Source organism: Lepidochelys kempii, chromosome 13 (assembly GCF_965140265.1).
Source record: "Lepidochelys kempii isolate rLepKem1 chromosome 13, rLepKem1.hap2, whole genome shotgun sequence".
Lineage (NCBI taxonomy): Eukaryota > Metazoa > Chordata > Testudines > Cheloniidae > Lepidochelys > Lepidochelys kempii.
Genome location: NC_133268.1, coordinates 17,577,504 through 17,597,370, shown reverse-complemented (window position 1 = coordinate 17,597,370; position 19,867 = coordinate 17,577,504). Strand labels below are relative to the sequence as shown.

The 19,867-nt window shown below is 44.5% G+C and overlaps 1 protein-coding gene across 2 annotated transcripts in view; it reads right to left on the bottom strand.

Annotated features, from left to right (window-relative positions):
* PREX1 (phosphatidylinositol-3,4,5-trisphosphate dependent Rac exchange factor 1) overlaps positions 1 to 19,867 on the bottom strand; it is a 223,137-nt gene that overhangs the window by 114,279 nt on the left and 88,991 nt on the right. For both annotated transcript variants that reach the window (XM_073309488.1, XM_073309490.1), the window contains exons 2-4: positions 14,913 to 14,984; positions 9,228 to 9,350; positions 2,676 to 2,780 (exon numbers count right to left, since the gene is read on the bottom strand). In XM_073309488.1, coding sequence (XP_073165589.1) covers positions 2,676 to 2,780; positions 9,228 to 9,350; positions 14,913 to 14,984 — 300 coding nt within the window. The remainder of the gene's footprint in view (positions 1 to 2,675; positions 2,781 to 9,227; positions 9,351 to 14,912; positions 14,985 to 19,867) is intronic.

The window sequence follows — 19,867 nt, the reverse complement described above, 5'->3', positions numbered from 1 at the left end:
ATCCAAAGCTAAACATTATACTGCCTGAAGTTCAGAAAATGTCAAACAATGTGAAGGGAAAAATGTGCAATCAACAAAAGGAACCCAAATAGCTCATTACTGTCATTACTCAATAGTCCTGTTGAACTTAATGTGACCTCTCATGTGAGTTAGTGCTCACCTATATAAGGCTTCCACCACTGGGCCCCAAAAATATTGAACCCAAAGGGCTAAAATAAGATGCGCTCATTAGGAACAGTATAATAAAGTTATGGCCAAAGTTTGAGTGCAGGAAATCAAAGTCCACTGCATTCCAAAGACAGTCTCACAGCCTAAGCATCATGTGTGAACCCATCGTTTGGTTCCAGGGTATGTTTCGTCTACCCTGTGTGAGATCCTGCAGTTTCCAAACAGAAAAGCGTGCATGAGCATGTCTGTACCGACGATAGGGCAAACCCACCCAGTTTTGGTTAGACATAGTTAAATGAAAGGGACAATATAAACACTACACAAACTCTAGAGTCAGCATAGTTATTGCTGATACAAGAAGTAAGAGAAGTAAATCCAAACCCAACCAAGTCCAGGTAAAAGGGTCAGAGTTGTTCCATAACTCATTCGAAGTGTATTTGAAAGACTCACAAAACCCTCCAGTCAACCAAAGCTAAGTTTTATTTATTTATTTATTTATTAAATATTAGGGTTGGAAGCGTCCTCAAGAGGTCATCTAGTCCAACCCCCTGCTCAAAGCAGGACTAATCCCCAATTTTTGCCCCAGATCCCTAAATGGCCCCCTCAAGGATGGAACTCACAACCCTGGGTTTAGCACGCCAATGCTCAAATCACTGAGTTTGTAACGAAGCCCCAAACAAGCCAAGCTTCACCTGCTTTGTCCATTGAGAACATTTTCCCAGTGCATCATTCATTCTAGTGGCCCAGAAGCACTCTGAGCACTGGTGCTTTTTTGGCTGTAGGTTTAATCATCTCTCTATTTTCAAACAGCCCTCACAGACACCATTCATCAACAGCCCTGAATGATATTTTTATGTACAGTCTCCTGCACAACAACCACTCTCCAGGCTATTCTTTATCTGTGGTGCTTACTACCAGCTCACAAAGCTCTCAGTTCAATTTTCCAAGAGTCTCGTCTGATTCAGTCCTTCCCATGCCTCTTCTCCGCCCATCGCTCCAACACTGGATCAAAATTGCCATTTAACTCTTACTGAGTTTTCAGATATATTCCCAGACCTTCTGAGGCTGGGCTCTATATTTCACCAGCCGTGAGGAGGCACCCAGGCCAAATCCATTCACACAAACAATGCTTTGTATTCTAATGTAGCTCTCGTTGCAGAGTGACATTATAACGTGGGCTTTCATGGGAGATTGAGGGTGGAAGAAATTACAGCAGCTACAGCAAAGCGCAGGCTTTAGTGCTTTCCCCATACTTACAGCTATTTTAAGAATCTTTTGAAATCAGGTGCTACAGAAAACGACAGTTGGCAGCACATTATCTCTTACTCTGGGCCTCCTGCCCAGTTTGCCAGCTGAGGCCAACAACCTGGCTAATGCTTTTTCTCTGTTGGCACAATTAGTAGGTGCAGAGAACACTCTAAAACATTGGCTGGGAACAGCGAACTGCGGCCACTGGGAGCTGCGGGGGGCCTTGCCTGCGGACAGTCAACGTAAACAAAATGTCTCGCGGCCCACCAGCAGATTACCCTGATGAGCCACGTGCCGAAGGTTGCTGACCCCTGGTCTAGACCTTCTCCCAAATAATTTTTCCTTTGCAGTGACACACAGAGGAGCCAACAGGCTAGAAGACGACACTTCAGCGCTTCAAAAACACAGTGACATTATGGGACTAACTCAAACTCACAAGAGTGAATAGGGCCTGAATATTTAAGGGAATTAACTCTTGTTCTCCATGCTTCCTGTTAGGTCTAGGAATTGTGGCTGAAAAGTGCCCAGAGGATAAGGGCCTACCTGGAAGGGATATTCATTCATAAGGGGCTTCTGCTTCTCTATGTAATCAGGAAGAACTAGGCCTTTGGCAGGCGGGAGACAAGTCAGGAGTGGAAGGGAATGAAGCCCCCATATGAAGGGCCACATTTTCAAAATGGCAGCCTCCTTTCTACCTCAAGGCATGCAGTAAGAACTTGGCCTAACATCCTGAATCACTCTATCAGCTGGTGGCAACTCCCACTCCCAATGTCTGTGCCCATGGTTGGGAACAAAGGAGAGATGACCTAGAACCAAGGAAGAAGGGAGGAGGATGTTGGAGGGAAGAAATGCCACCAAAGAAACAGAAAATAATCAAAAAGTGTAGTTCACTTTTTTGGGGGGGAGCTCTGTCTGTTGGCTAGAGCATGGAGTGGGAAATCAGATCCACTGGGGTTCTACTCCTAACTCTTCCACTGACTTGCTGGGCAACTCATTTAATCATCTGTGGGTCAACCCATCTTTGGCCTAAATGGGAACAACCTCCTATTGAAATTGCTCATTCCAGGGCTGAATTTAGTTCTGTGACTCAGTTTGCCAATCAAAACAATGGGCATATTAATATCTACCTTACCAGCAGCTGAAAGGCTTGAATGGTTCATGTCTGTAAAGTGCTTTGAGCCCCTGGGACATGAAAGGTTCCTTGTAAGTACAGTACAAAGTTGGATTGTTCAGTGCAAGATGCTAGAGAAGATGCTCACCAGGAGGAATGCTCTCACTGCTGGAATCTTGTTCAGTTCCATTAGGAGCCTGAGTGCTTTCTCATGGTTGCTGCAGTATTCCTCATATACAAAGAACTTGTCTTTCTGCAAGAAAAAAGTAACACATGTTGACTCAGAATGTGATTGCATGGACAGAACTGGTTTGCATATTTTCTCTCAGAATAATACAAATTAAATACTTTACAAAGGAGTCTGAGTTTAGGCACAACATTAACAATAAATGGCGGTGCTCCTTTAATTTCTCATCTACTGTGCTGTAAATATACACAATCCCTCTGGCCATACACCTGATGTCACGCCCACAAACTGAAATGAAATCTCCTTGTTAAAGTACAAGAAGCAGCTGGTAGTACCATGTTCTACTTTATTTAAACCACAGGGTGAGAGTGATGGTAGAATTTTTTCCAGTGTAATAGATTAGAGATGCTGAGTACACCGCAAACATCTCTTATTTGGAGAACAACATGGAATATTTGACAGAAAAGCAATAAAAACCATTTCCAGCACCTTGCAGTTTAAAGGCCCTTGTGCCCTAGGGGGACGAAAGCTCCATGCACCCTCCCATATCCAGGGACCAGACAAAATCTGCCCCAAACTATGAGAAGGGCACTTTTAGAAGCAGTATCTTGCAGGTATTAGTCCATATAGATCTTCCTGTGCAAGCTGCAGATTAGATACTTGCAGACTTTAACAGCTTTATTTATGTAGATATGCACAGATCCATGTAAAAACTGTGGCTGATTGAAACAGTTAAGTAACATGGATCCGGAGAAATACAGCTGCATTTCCTATGACTTCATGGAAGAGAAACTGTGTTTACACACTGATACAGGAGGCTAACTCAGCATTCAGGTCAACAGCTTCAGGGCTGGACACGTGCTCATGAACTGAGTAAAGTGCTGCTTGTTTTTATTCCAAAGGATCACTGATCTGATGGGGCATTTGTTTCTCCTTTTATTGATGGGTGTAGAGCTAAGACTAAATTGATTTCTCCCCAAACACAGTAATACCAATGGCATAAGGCAAACAAAGCAGCAGCCACAAAGAAATTGCAGTGAGAAGCTGGCAAGTAGATGCTCTGGACCTTTATCTCTCAGCTGCATGGCTCACATCAGTATATGGCTTTAATCCTGGGGAGTTCAATAGAAAGGGAGGCTCCAGACCACCAGACACAGGAAAAGGCAGGCTGAGTGCATGACACACATGGATGGAGGGAACTGGGAATCATGCTGATTGTGTCTTTAAAAGAGCAAGTTAAAGAAGGAGAAGCTGCGCATGTGAGTTCCTCAAATATTTGCTCTTCTTGACTCCCTCATGCAGCTCCAGATGCACAGGAGCAGCATGCTTGAAAACTAGCTTCCTAGAAATAGCGTCCATTAACATGACAGCATCTGTTTCAGATCAGGAGAAGAGCTTGTATCAATGCAACATGAGCAAATGTCATTGCTCAGGTTACTGACTGCAGCGTCATGCGTTCAACATTCTGAGAGGTTATATTTGTATCATGACAAAATCACCCTGCTAAACTTGACTCAATATAATAATTATACACACAGCAGAGTGCTTTCATCCAGTCCTTTCCAGCTGCCTTTCATGCATAAGACCCACAAGTATGAGAGCTATGCTTTAAATTACTCAGTATCTGAAGTGTTTAATTTCCTCTCTGGGTGACGCTGAGGTTTCCCTCCTCCCCATCAATGAAGAAATGATCAGTTCCATAATTAGAGATGTTATCTCCTGGAATGCTGAGCCTACAGTTACCACTACCTTAAAGTGCAATTATGGTCAGAAAAGGGACCATGTAAAAATGGCACCTTCTTACTCAGCAGATCTGCTCCCCATGTGCTTCCAGAACCAGAGATGCTGTAGTGACAAAAATAAATTTTTACTGCTCTAAATTGGAATATTCCTAAAAGCCTTGTTCCCCCATATTCTCTCTGAGCCTTGCATGGAATCCTTGGAGTGGGAAGAGAAAGAAATTCCCCTCAAAGGAGCCTCTCAGTTTTTGGCCCCAAATCATCAAAGCATTTAAGCACACATTTAATTTTAACCATGCAATCCTTTCCATCCTTATTCAGGAACTTAAGCACATTCTTAAATGCTTTGAGATTGCTTGATTCCAGTGTACTGGGGAGATCCTGCATTAACTTGCCTCATCCTTGAGACAGCATTGTCTGATCATATTCACACAGCACCAGGCAATCAGCAGATGTATCTAATTCAAATTAATAAGAGCTCAGAAAGCTGATGGAACCAAATAAACCAGCACTGCTGAACTGGAGGTTGGAGCTACACGTGGTGCATCTCTTGTTGATACTCTTCCTTTCCGTCAGCCAGTAAGACTCCTACCTAGACCTAGTGGCTGGCTTAGTCAGCAACCTGTCTTGTCCTCATCACTCCTGATCCAAGGTGGAATGAAGGCTAAGGCTGGCCTACAGTGCAGGTCAGTTCCATAGATATACAGCAATAGATGTTGCTTGGCTGACTTGTGCCTAACTGTTGTGACATTGATGGGAAGCCCCATTGTTCCAGCAGGGAGGAGTCAAGTAAAAATAACAGAGAACTCAAAGTCCTATGAAAGTACCTGGGTGTTGTGGGGGGCTTTTGGGGTGGGGAAGGGGAGTTCTGTGTTTTGTTCAGATCATAAGTTACGTGGAGGCAGATGCTGCTTGGCCTCTGAGGTTATATCACTGTCAGCAGGTAGTTCACTGTGATCCAGGAATCTGCACACAGACTTCCTGTACTGCTTCCACCCGACATGAATCAGCTCTGGCAATAACAGAGAGACCAAGCTCTGGCCAGCTCTGTGCATTTCTGGTCCGCAGACAGCCTGATGTTTCCATGGCCTGCACAAAAGAGCCTTTTATGACAAGGAAACTCAGGGAAAACGTTTAGAGCTTAGAAATTCAAGGCAAATGTCAGAAAGAGGGCCCTTGAGTCCTGGGATTCTCACTCTATTTGCTGAATTTAGGAGCATTTTTTTAAAATAGGTATCTGCTGCAGGGGGACATCTGTGCTAACATCTGGCAGGTGACACGGAAGTGGCACTTGTAATCAGGAACAATGATGATCTTGCTAGTAAGTCAGGTGATCATGAAGATACACGGGCACATTCAGGTCACAGGCTTTATCTAATTTCCTCACCACTAACCCCTTTTGGGTAATGCTGTGACTTGACCATAATGAAAAACAATGTGGTGAGAGTGATGTTTGGAGTCACAAAACCTTTAGTGATTTTCATATGCAATCCAGGGTGGGAAATCCATCTATCCATTCTACTCTATTTGCTAGGGGGACCCAGAGACTTGCAAGATTTATTTTTAGAATATTTGTTAGCTCAAAGTTTCCTCCCTCCCTGCATCTAGGTTGTTTGCTCACTTGTCAAACTGTCTAACAACATGTGCTATGGCAAAAGTATCAGCTCCACAGCTATGCCCCAGAACTACATCTCTTGGAGATCACCATTGGCTTTTTCCCTTCAAAACCCAGAGTGTTCCATCCTTTATTCTCCTTGTGAAAAAATACTGCCCACCATTTTGCTGAAACTATGCAACGACTCCATGGAAAACTGCTGAGAACAACAGTAGCTCCATAGTACAGCTTGCTCGCATGTGCTACCACTTCACTAGAACAGTACCAATTACAGACATGGGACACTGGTACCCTAAGCAAAGAGGGGAACTGGAGATCTGCTTTAAACCCAGGCCACTGCATTAGAAATCTCACTGCCAGTTCATTATTTAAATGAGCTCATTATTTAAATCTGCATTGTGGCAAGACACAGACCGCTGAGAATTAGCCCTTTCTGTCTTCCACATCGCTGCACTTCAGGCTGTATATTATCTTCTGAGCTCCAGCAGGACTCCACATACTAAGAGATTGCTTTCTCCTCCTTTGCTAACCTTCTCGTGGTCCTTGCTTGCCTGGAACTAAGTGGCTAGAGTGCCTCCCAGCATTATTCCTGCATCTCCTTAGATCTGGAGCCCTGGGTGGACACATATAGCAATTATGGTTATGACCAGTCTTGACTGTATATTCTGAAATGGAAGGAGTTTGCCTCACTGCAGTGTATGGACTGCAGGCCTTTGTCTCTTGCGGGACTGTGGGACAGAATCATGTAGACATTATGAGCAATGCATTGTACAGGCTTCAGTGCAAACTGATGCAGAAGGTGCCAGTCCATTAGACTCCAATAGAAGAGAAATTTGCAGTAGCACGCATCCATCTGGCATTACTGTCTAATCAGTGGCTCTCAACCAGGGGTCCGGGGCCTCTTGGGAGGCCACGAGCAGGTTTCAGGGGATCCGCCAAGCATAGCCAGTGTTAGACTCGCTAGGGCCCAGAACAGAAAGCCAAAGTCCTGCCGCACGGGACTGCAACCTGGGGCACCAAGCTCCACCACCTGGGGAAGAAGCCAAAGCCTGAAGAACTTAGCTTTGTGGTGCCCCGTGCTGTGGGGCCCGGGGCAATTGCTCTGCTTGCTACCCTCTAACGCCGGCCCTGGCTTTTATATGCAGAGAAACAGTTGTTGTGGCACAGCTGGGCCGTGAAGTTTTTATAGCCGGGGGGGAAGCTCGGAAAGAAAATGGTTGAGAAGCCCTAGTCTAATAATTTCTCTATTGCACATTTATGTATATTTTAAGGGGTATTCGATTAAGAATTAATTACTAAACATTTCAATAACAAATTATACATCAGTGGTTTTCAACCCTTTTACATTTGCGGACCCCTAAAAAATTTTGAATGGAGGTTCAGACCCCTTTGGAAATCTTAGACATAGTCTGCAGACCCCCAGGGGCCTGCAGACAGCAGGTTGAAAACGACTGTTATATTATATTACTTGAAGTGTAGTTGTGGCCATGTCAGTCCCAGGATATTAGAGAGAGACAAAGTGGGTAAGGTCTGGAAGAAGAGCTCTGTGTGGCTCGAAAGCTTGTCTCTCTTACCAACAGAAGTTGGCCCAATAAAAGATATTACCTCACCCACCTTGTCTCTCTATACCAGGGATCGGCAACCTTTGGCACATGGCCCATCAGGGAAATCCGCTGGTGGGCCGGGGCGGTTTGTTTACCTGCAGCGTCCGCACGTTCGGCCGATCGCAGCTCCCACTGGCCACGGTTCACTGCTCCAGGCCAATGGGGGCAGCAGGAAGCAGCGTGGGCCGAGGGATGTGCTAGCCGCTTTATCTTAATCCTGCCTCAACACAGCGAGGTGGACTAGATGACCCCGTGAAGTCCAGTCCAGCCCTACATTTCTATGATTTGTTGTTCTCCTCTGTGTTTGCACAGCCTTAACATGGTGCGGCCCCACTCCTCACTATTGCCTCTGGGCACTACTACAATATAAATAATATATTATACTACTAGTAATAATATTTACATGATTGTCACATCATAAATAAAGGTTTCAGAGTAGCAGCCGTGTTAGTCTGTATTTGCAAAAAGAAAAGGAGTACTTGTGGCACCTTAGCGACTAACCAATTTATTTGAGCATAAGCTTTCGTGAGCTACAGCTCACTTCATCAGATACATACTGTATGCATCCGATGAAGTGAGCTGTAGCTCACGAAAGCTTATGCTCAAATAAATTGGTTAGTCTCTAAGGTGCCACAAGTACTCCTTTTCTTTTATCATAAATAAACAAACATATGCAAAGGGAGAAGGTGCTGTGGTTCTATGAATGTAATGAATGGCTGTATAAATTATGTGCACTCAGACAGACCCAGGTACGCTATAAAGTCTGGATCACCACAGATTATTGAAGCTTGATGGAATAGATTTGAATGGAGAGTTGCTGCTGTTGAATATAGTTATTAGAGTTCTCAGCAAAGATGTTATGTGGGAGGTTTCTGATTTTCAAATGCCTTGGGAGTGCAGTTGCACACACAAAATGTCCATGCAATTATGTGTTATTGTACGCAAATCATGTGACTTTGCATGCAAATGGCACATGAGTGAGATGCTAATCAAGTTGTACACATTCATAATTACTTGTCTTGCATGCACAATTAGTGTATTTTATGCACAAATTAGTCATGGGATTGCACACCTAAATGTTTGAAAATCGGGCCTTCATTGTGTAACCAAGTTATTAAGGAGAACTGCTACAGTAGGTGCCTTGGTTTTGAATTTCCTGTCTTTTGTGGGTTTAAAATCTCTATCTTATTTTGCATTAAAACATAGAGATTTTTGCATTGATTCTATTTAGAATGGAGATGCTCTTTTGAAATTTTTAGAACCAAAGAAATAAACTCTTAGCAGTCAAATGTGATCAGCTGGATGAAAAGAAAAGAAAAAAGAAATTCTATGCAAGAGGAAAAGGAAGAATTTCTAAAAATACCTCCTTGTTTTGCTGGGTTTGATCTGGTTTCCATTGTTCCAGTCTCATTCACAAAGGTTTTTCCCACCCCACATAGTACGTTCATAAAAGATACACATTGTTATGGTACCATTACCAAAGCTAAGAGATTAGGACGTGGGAGCATGTGACAGGAAGCTGCATTTACAGATAGCATTAAGTCATTGTACTCACAAATTTTAAGAAAACATTTCCCAGTTCATGCTGAGATTGAGGTTCTGGTTGTAAACAAAATTCCAGGGCAGCCAAGAACTCCTTGTGAACGTCAAGAATGTCTTCGATGTTGGAAAACAAGATCTGAAATACCAAGAAAAATCCAGCGTTAAACCTTGATGAAGGCTGGGGTGTCTTATTAAAGTAGAAGTGCCTAAATACGGTGCCTATCTACTGCTGCCAGGAAGCAATCATTTTAAAATGTCTCTGGGGTATGAATGATTATGTGTCTTTCACACTCTCGGCATTCCCCCAGGGAGGATCTTAGTTTTGCTTGTGCCATTGACCTATGTAAATAAAGATGAACTTTCCAAGTATCTAGGCCTGATAATCATCATCGGCCTTTGTCAGTTCTATAGAAGGTTTCTCACAAACTCTCAAGAAGGTAAATGGAAATACCATGTGGGCTCACAAAGGCCAAACTCACATTAAAGGAGACGGGACAAAAAAAGTCTTCTGCTTTCCCCTCCCACTCATGACAAATCAATTTTTGGAGGAAACAGCTGTAAGAGGTCATTTGAACACGTCAGCACTTGTGGTCATTAAGGATCCTGTGGTACTTTTTGCACAACATGAGGGGCTAGCAATAATTTTCTCGGCAAACTGGAAGGAGTTATTATTCTTATCCTTTAAATAATTATGATACTATTCACTTAGGTATACCATTTTGTCTGACCCTGCAATGCAATGTTGCTGTGTGCTGTGAAATAGCAGCCATGTTGCACACCTTTAGTGTATTTTACTAGTGGACAAAGCATTTTCTTAAAACACAGGACCTAATTTTTCAGACCAAAATTTGGCATGTATTTAAATATGCACAATTGCACATTAAGGGCCTGATTCCCAACTTGCACATACAGATACACACACAGAAGTGCATGTGTAGATAAAGGGGCTCAGTTCTCTACTACCTTGCTCCTTGTGTTGCCATTTACTCTAGAGCAAAATCAATAGAACAATGCTGCCGAATCAGAATAGTAGCATTGTACTCCCACTTTGCACAGATGTAAATGGCCACACAAGCTGCAGAGTAATGGAGAATTAGCCCCCTAATTTGCATATGCACTACTGTGTGTCGGTGCAAGTTGGGCATTTGTGCACCCTTTTACTTGATAAGTATCTTGCTAGCCATGTGCGAACACAACTTCTGACTTTGTGTGAGCATCTATGGGAGTGAGCATGCACAACTGCTGATGTGCAAACACACATTCAGTTCAGGTCTGAAAAGAATCCCCTGGGGTGTAGTGTGCTGGCACAGTTCTCTGGGTGAAAGGTGCTACAAACATGCAAGCTGTATAGTATTTAGTAATCACCATATGAAAAAGGAAGAGAAACCGTGAGTGGAAGTGCAGGGGCTGGAATTCTGCCATAAAGAGAAAGGAATCCCGACAAACAAGTGACCCAGCTAGACTATGAGCATTGGCAGTCACTAGAGGACAGGCTTAACAGGCAGGCTGTATACAAGAGCCTCAGCTGGGATATGTGTGTTACACTATATTTTCCAATCCTTTCTTCTAACCAGGCCAGTGTCAAAAGGAAAGTATGCGGTGAAGTCAAACCATTTCTCACGCTGCAAACAGCCTCCTAGCTCTGGCTTCATCAATAAGTGACACTCTTGTGATGTAAACAATACCAAGGAGAAATGGCTTCCAGTTTCCAAACATTCACTGGGTGAAGTGCAGGATACTCAGAAGGTTCCAGCACTTCCCACCCCACATTTTAGCTATCAGGCATGCTCTCGGGTTGCAATATTGTGCATTGGATTTTACCCATTGGCTATGAAATCACATGCTTCAGCCTGAGTTAATGCGATATTAGCCACTCACGGGAGGAACCACCTTGAGCTCAAGTCCTAACTCTCCCCAGGACAGGTATGAAGTCCATTTCCTCCTATAGCCAGTTTGTGTCTGGCCCCTGCCAGCATGTGCAAGATTGAGGATTCAAAGAGCCTTCCACTCTACATTAAGGATAGACACAACTGTGTCCCTCTAAGGCACTGGTGGACAACCTGCGGCCCACACGCGGCCCATCAGGGTAATCCGCTGACGGGCCACAAGACAGTTTGTTTACATTGAGCATCCACAGGCTCAGCTGCCTGCAACTCCCAGTGGCCGTGGTTCGCCGTTCCCGGCCAATGGGAGCTGCAAGAAGTGGTGCAGGCCTCAGGGATGTGTTGGCTGCCACTTCCCACAGCTCCCATTGGCTGGGAACATCAAACCACGGCCACTGGGAGCTGTGGGCAGCCGTGCCTGTGGATGCTCAATGTAAATAAACTGTCTCACGGCCCGCCAGTGGTTACCCTGATGGGCTGCATGTTGCCCACCAGTGCTGTAAGGTTCTCAAGGGGGCAGTGCCATAATCCTCTCCCGCTCCACACTTGCTGGCTGGATGTGCAGAGAAAAAGCACGCTACATCCTCCTCTCGGAACAGCATTGTACATGCTTTCCCCTTTCACTGCAGGAGGCTCAGTGCTTGCCTTAGAACAGGGGTTCTCAACCCTTTTCTTTCTGAGGCCCCCTCAACATGCTATAAAAACTCCATGGCCCACCTGTGCCACAACAACTGGGTTTCTGCATATAAAAGCCAGGGCCAGTGTTAGGGGGCAGCAAGCAGGACAATTGCCTGGGAAAGCTACATTTCTCAGGCTTCATCTTCAGCCCCGGGTGGTGGGGCTCAAGGCCCCAAGCTTCAGCCCCATGCGGAAGGGCTTCGGCTTTCTGCCCTCGGCCCCAGGGAGTCTAACCCTGACCTTGCTTGACGGACCCTCTGAAACCTGCTCACGGCCCCCAAGGGGCCCCGGACCGCAGTTGAGAACCATTGACTTAGAACACTGTAGCCCTGCACCATCCCCAATGCAGGCCTGTGGCTTAAAGCCACCATTTGGCTCAAAAAGAATCAAGCATTCCAACATGGCGAATTTGCACTGTTGGCCTTTGAACAGTTCTCTGTGCTCAACCAAAGAAAGCAGAGGAAGAAGGAGAGGAACACAAGCTTCTCGCTCCACAGAGGGACTGTTTGTTTGCTTGCAGAAAATTCCCAGTGCAAATCCTAGCAGAACATACCACAGCTCTCCAGCTCAGCTGTGACTGATGTTATGATATATTAGCCTCTGTTGCATGGCCAGGAGGAAAGTTATGCCAGAAGGAGATTAGCAAGGAAGAGGAAAACATCTGTTAGGCATGACTTTACCCTACAAGGAGCAGTCTTCAAGGGGGTATTTTATGATCCAAGGAATATCTGCTGTGTAATATACTGTGTTCTGTGATGGTCAATGGGATCCAGGCGCCTTAGGTAACAAAGGTCATCTGAGGCTAAAGGGGGCAGAGGGACCTTCCCTAACTTTGCTAAAAAGTCTGTTTGTTTGATATGAAGTTTCTCTTTCCCAGCACTATGTCAGGGATCTGCAGCTGGGGACCTGTCTACACACAACGGTTGAATCACTTTAGTTAGACAGGTACAGTAAAAGTGGGACAACCATCATAGTGTGGCTGCAGTTATAGCCATATACCCAGTGCTTTATACTGGGATAGCTACTCCCATATGGAAAGGTGAATAAGCTGTATGTATTTGAGGCACCTTTATGGTACTATAACTGCATCCAGACTAGGGGTTGTATCAATCTAATTATTTCAGTAAAACATCACCCCTCAAACCAAAATAGTTATATTAGTACAAAAACTGTGTGTAAACCAGGCCTGGGACTGGTAATTTTAGAGGTGACACAACTGGTGCCCAAGGTTCCCTGAACTCTCCAACCACCTAAAATGCCAGCTGTAGGAGAAATCTACAGGCCCAGTACTGACAGTGTTATCCTAGCTGGTCCTAAAAGACATTTTCTTCCTTTGCTTTGCAGTGAATAACAGTCAAAATACTCTAAGCTTCCCTCCAGACATTCCCACTGCAGGAAGAGGGAGAGGAGGAGAGAGATTCATCTTTAAACAGGCTTCCAAACCATTTATACACTCTCCACAGTTCGTGCCACCAGCCAGCCAGGATGCTAGCTAGCTCACAGCTCCCTAGTAACCAGAGATACAGAGCACAAATGGGCACGTGCCTGTACAGAGCACCAGCGAAGAACACCATGGGGAGGCTACGAAGGAAAAGATCTTGGCTGCAGGAAAGACACTGAAACTGCTTCTGGTGGGAACAGAAAGGAGGAAATGATGTTCATACTGTGCTGCCATGAACCGGCCTCCACTGTAACGTAAACAGGCCCTTCATTTCCAAAGGGAAGCTCTTTTACTGCAAGCTGGTTAAGATAATAATAACTATTAATAAGGAAGAACCTTTAAAAACTGCATCATGAAAGCCCTCTGGGCACCTAGCGAAAGAATAAACCAAAAATATAATGGTGCATCCCCAGAGAGGTGCAATGGAACTTCAAGCACAAATCCATTTAATCAGCAGAGAAAATGAGTTTTCTGGATGGGCCAGTGGTTGTTGCATTTGATTACGGAACAGTCATAATTAGCACATGTTTTAGTACTAAATGAATAATAGCAGCAAGAATAACATTCAGCAGCATCTTTGTTCATTCGTCAGATCTGCAAATTGGTGTGTGGGTTTATTAGTTTTTTACATATTTTGCAGCACACAGGATCTGTAGTCACTAGTCACTGCATGTGTTATTCCCCTGAACACATGCTCTCCGCTGATGGGTGACACTTCTGCCTTGCTAACAGGCCACGCTAGACTGCACAGGGAATGCTTAGGGACTCCAGAGAACTCTTGCCTTCACTCTGCCAACAGTGGCAGCCTCAGTTGCCCACGTGTCCGCTTTTCTCGCAAGCCTCTCCATGCTTTCTCCCCCTGACCCCCCGATGCACAGGAAAAACTCCCTGGTAAAATCTGTGCCCTTATTCTTTAAAATCCCTCCTTCAAACCCACCCTGATGTCTCTCAATCATTCCCATGTGGCATAAGTGGACTAAGTGATGAGCTGTGACTTCTACTTTTGGGGTAAATTCTGTTCATTTTATTGTTATCTCATCTTGCCAACCCACCCCCACATTGTCTGGCTTGGTTTGTGCCATCCGTCTGTCCTGTCTGACATGTAGATAGTGAGTTGTCTGCAGCAAGGCCTACAGTTACTGACTGCACACCGCATAGCTCAACAGAGGTCTAAATCATTGATTAGGGTCTCTAGACATTACAGTAATACTAACATATGAAAGGGAGGAACCAACTCTGGGGAAAACAGGGGGTGTTAACCTCCTTGTTCATGTCATGATGAGGATGCTGCTGCTGTTCCCTTGTTCTATTACTATCAGATCCTCTGCCCATTAAACCTCATGGCAAAGCTTCCATTGATTTCAGTGCTACAGGAGCAAGCCCCAATTCAGTTTATAAACCTTAGATTAATGGCTGAAGCTCAAGTACTTCCATTTCTGCCTGCCACAAATTTCACTTGCCTACAGGTCCCAAAAATTGTTTTTAACTAAAATTCCTACAAGACAAATGTCACTCACAAAATGTTCATGAAGAACAAATGAAAAACAAATGTGACTATGACCTATGCATGTTTGGTTTCTCATTCATTGAAATGTTCATGAATAATTTTCCCCAGGACTCTCTAATGCCACTAATTATGAGTTCTTCACATAAACGAATAAAACTGCCAATAAAAGGAGAAAGCTGGAAGAAGTACCTTGATATTCTCCTCTGTTATGTATTTCTCGGCTTTGTCCACAGCATTCTGTCTGATTCTGTGCAAAAATGCCTGAAGGAAGAGAAAAAGAGATTATTTTCAAATGGCTTAATACTGGTTGAGTTCACTGCTTGTGCCTTCTGGCTTTTCCCGAGCATCCAGCCACACAAGTACGATGTTCTAAGACAACGAACCCATCACTTCTGAGACTTGAATCTAAACCTACGTCATGTCATTACTAGGACTCTTAGACTGAGCTTAGCATTTCAGGTACATAAAAGGCATTTCCTTAAAGATGTTTGGTTTTTGCCCTGTGGCAAATGTCTTTCCTCAGAAGTTCCACTTACTCTTTTGGACTTAAATATCTGTTAGCACCGGCAGACCAACGTGAGGAACTGTTTGTTTATTCTCTTGAAGGCTTCCTCTCTCTCCTCTGACTTGACTTTGGGAGGCAAAATGCCTGTCTCCCATCAAGATACATGTAAGGAAAAGGACTGCAAGGAACAACAAAGGATGTTCATGTTGCAGAAGCTGAGCGCATGTCAGAGCTAGGAACTTGGGCTATGGACAATCTCGGTATACCCACAACTTGGGGAAGGGAAATGGAAACCTGCAAAAAGTGCCTGGATTGCATTTTCATTTCCATTTCATTTTACTTTGACTAGTTTAAAGGTGCAGTCAAAACAACGTCAGAACTTTTCACCCTTGCCTAGGCCCCCCGACTCAGTACATCTTTGACTATAAAAGTCCCAATCCAATAAAAAGCTCAGGTCCAGATACAAAAGGACAATGATTCCAATACCTGTCTTTAGAGTTCTGTTCAGGCTACTGCTAGTGAGGGACCATCTGTATTTACACTGAATATATATGACCACAGCATGTTTGATCCAGTTGTAAGGATTTAGCAGAGGACATTGGCGACGCAGTGATGGGGTTAAAAGCCTCCCTTAAGGTGAGGAGAAGAGAATTTTACTCTTCCCCTCCAAGGCATCCTGGCAGACACAGACAAGCACCTGCAGGGGAGGCAGACTGAGGGAGAACCCAGAGGAGGGAATCTGCTGGGATCAATTAAAGCAATCCAGACATAAAAGGAGAAAGGGTTTTTCCTGTCTGTCCTTGTTAGTGGTTTCTATACTCACCTCCTATGCAAAGGGCTGAGTCCTGGGGAGTGTTGCAAGCAGGGGAAGAAGAGGCTTTTCTTACCCACCTGAGACGGAGGTGGATTTGTGTCATTCCTTTGTATGTATGGTACAAAGCTGTCCTGTTACTGAACGATAAAAAGCCTTTAAAAGCTGGACTCTTTCTGAGCAGCGTCTATGTCAGCTGACGCAGACCCAGCTAATTATTGATTCGGCTTCATGTGGAGCTGGCAACTGCCCACAACACCACAGGGAGCTGTGTTGCTGAATTAAACCTGTGGCCTGTGACTGTCTCTGCCTCTAGTTTCTTGGCTTGAAGAGTCTGAGCGTGAGCCATTTATTTGCCCTTCAGTACTGCATGGACACTACTATATTCCTGCTCAGCCCTGGCCCTCTCTCATTTGTTACTGCTGGACCACAAGGGAGAAGAGAATCAGAAGGTGTTCAGACACTACAGGGATGGATGCCAGTACACAACTGACAGTTAGATGGATGGAGAGACAGATTAGGCTCATCGTATATATATATAATTCCCAGAGTATGGATTCTCAACCTGGGGTTCACAAAGAAATGTCAGAGGTAACAACCACCTTGCTTTTCCCATATGGCTACATGAGAAGAGGATCCTGGCTAGATCCCAGCTAGCTGTGGGGAGTTGGGAGCAGAGTCCCAGGATGGGAAAATTTTTGAGAACCATTATTTTTAGGGGACAGAACATTTTTTTCCACATGACCCAGAAGCCAGTTTATAAGAACCCAGCCAATAACCTTAACCAGTAAGTTTGCTGAAGTCACCCAAAATGTTCATGTGCTTCCAAATGTCCTGGCAGCAACTGGGGAAGCCACTGGGACTGTTTGAGATGAACTGTTCAACATGATGAGCAACGGCACCAGGATCGACAGGAAGTATGGGGGGAAAGGAGGAGTATGATGCCCCCCCTCCCCATCTCCAGCACTGGGTGTGATATCTGAGCACTAATTAATAGGCTTCAGATTTATATGAGACAGAAAAGCTGTTCCCCTAATTCTAAAACGATAAGCCAAGCAGGGACTCTTGGCTTGCTTTAATACAGGCTCCTCTCGCTGTTTGGAAATAACAAATCCAATTGGAATAATTAATTAATCTACACAATTAGCGAGCTCCACTGGTGACTAATATTTACCAGCATCTAAGTCCCAGCAATGTATATTTCTAATAATAGAAAGCTGGTAAGAAGAAGGTGCAAATCACATTAGCTGTTACAGTCTAGTCAATAAAAAGCAGAGCCTGTGTTAATTTAAAAAACAGCTTTTCTGTGACGCCTGTCTGAAAAGATCATTTAATATGAGTGTGAGACTGAGAGAGCGAGGGGCACACACAGAGAAAGTGAGATGAAAAAATAGAGAGACACAGAAGGAGAGAGAGAGAAAAGAAAGAGGGAAAGGCATGGTAGGGGGAAGAGAGAGAATCAGCTTTGTAGACAGACTGTCTACTGTTCCAACCTTCTGATCATCTTGATGCGTATAAACAACAATCTCTCTAGTGTCTCTGAAACAAGACAGTTGTTAAATGAGATTGTTGTTGTTTTTTGTCCTAGAAACCTAATAGCCAACTTTTCAAAATGTAACCATAAAAATCTGGACTTACTGGATGCAAAACTATCTGTTCCCTGGTTTTAAATCCCTTTTCTTCTGAAATCAAAGTCTTTTGCAACAGTCACTCAGACTAAAGAAAACAATCCAAGTGGTTAAAGAACAGCCCAACAGCTAATGTTCCGTGCTGTGTTCATATGACAATGCTGCCTTCCTTCCAACCTGCTCCCAAATATGCTTGGGAAAATAAGTCCTTCTCTAGAGACATTTTGTTAAATGCTTTGAGTCAACGTTTCCCATCCTTTGCAGGTAACTCTTACCAGTTTTTACCTGGCTTAGACCACACCTGTACCAGCATCGTCTCCCATTCAGCAGTTGGCATAGGCTCAAGTGCCCGCAATACACTGATGGCAGCCAGCTCTACATATCTTCTTTAGCATCCAACATCATCAACAGTACCATCACCCTAGTACCTGGAGATGAAGAATAACTGGCTGAAGTTGAGCCCTGGCATGACAAAGGTGATGCTGGTGGGAAGAAGGGAGCACTTTGAACAACCTGCCATGTCCATAACCTCACCCTCCATTAAGGGCATCCGCTCTCTCAGCATCCAAATAGGCTTCTGCTGTGGCGTCCTTCTAGATTCCTAAAGATCTGGGAATGCAGAAAATGGCCTCTTCCATCTCTGACTGGCCGGAACTCTGTATCCCATCCAACTCTGATTTGGCCACAAAGAGCCAAACATTAGGGACCCCTTCACTTAATTAAAAAAGATTCAGTTGGTTCTGAAGTCAGCCACTGGCTACTCAGAATCCAAGGCTGCAAAGAGCCCCGGCTCCATACTCTGCACTGGCTATACCGTGAATTCAAGGGTTTGGTCCTGATGCCTTAGACAGATTGTCAGAGGAACTGTCTCCCTCAGCACAGTCATGTTCACCTATAATAGCTGTGCTTCTCTGGGATAGCAGAACCATCAATCACAAGGGCGAGACTCATAAACATAGGGAACTGAGCTTTCGATGGTGATGAAATTCATTCACACTAGGATGGCCAGGAAACTCACCCTTTCAGAATCAAAGGCAAAACTCACTTATTTGACTTGTTTTAGCCTTCCCCAAATTATAAAGAAAACGATGGGATGGTGGGGGAAGGGAGAGCAGCTTAAGACATACAGTATAAGAAGGTTATAAGTAGGGCTGGTTTCAGAGTAACAGCCGTGTTAGTCTGTATTCGCAAAAAGAAAAGGAGTACTTGTGGCACCTTAGAGACTAACCAATTTATTAGAGCATAAGCTTTCGTGAGCTACAGCTCACTTCCTCAGATGCATATCGTGGAAACTGCAGCAGGCTTTATATATACACAGAGAATATGAAACAATACCTATTCCCACCCCACTGTCCTGCTGGTAATAGCTTATCTAAAGTGATCATCAGGTGGGCCATTTCCAGCACAAATCCAGGTTTTCTCACCCTCCACCCCCCCACACAAATTCACTCTCCTGCTGGTGATAGCCCATCCAAAGTGACAACTCTTTACACAATGTGCATGACAATCAAGTTGGGCTATTTCCTGCACAAATCCAGGTTTTCTCACATCCCCCCCACCCCCATACACACACAAACTCACTCTCCTGCTGGTAATAGCTCATCCAAACTGACCACTCTTCAAGTTAAAATCCAAGTTAAACCAGAACATCTGGGGGTTACCAGCAGGACAGTGGGGTGGGAATAGGTATTGTTTCATATTCTCTGTGTATATATAAAGCCTGCTGCAGTTTCCACGATATGCATCTGAGGAAGTGAGCTGTAGCTCACGAAAGCTTATGCTCTAATAAATTGGTTAGTCTCTAAGGTGCCACAAGTACTCCTTTTCTTTTTATAAGTAGGGCTGCAGATTTGTCATGGTGGAAAACATGTCACAGATACTGTGATTTTCCCATTTGTCCATGACTCATCTTTGTGTCTATGATTTTAATAAACTCACCCTGCAGCAACAGCTCCTGAGGTTTTTGTTCCATTGCTTTGGCTCCCTGCTCTGTGCCTTGCCACTGGTGCGTGAAGTCACAGTGCTGCTCAGGTTTGGCCTGGCTGCCTCTCCACTGTCATGATGGAGGGCTGGCCAGGCCAAATCTGAGCAGCGCTGTGACCCCATGTGCCAGGTTGAAACACCTGGAGTGGGGATCTGGGCCCAACCTTGCAGGACAGGAGCTGCAGGAACAATCGCTGCGGGGTGCATGCAAGGTGGG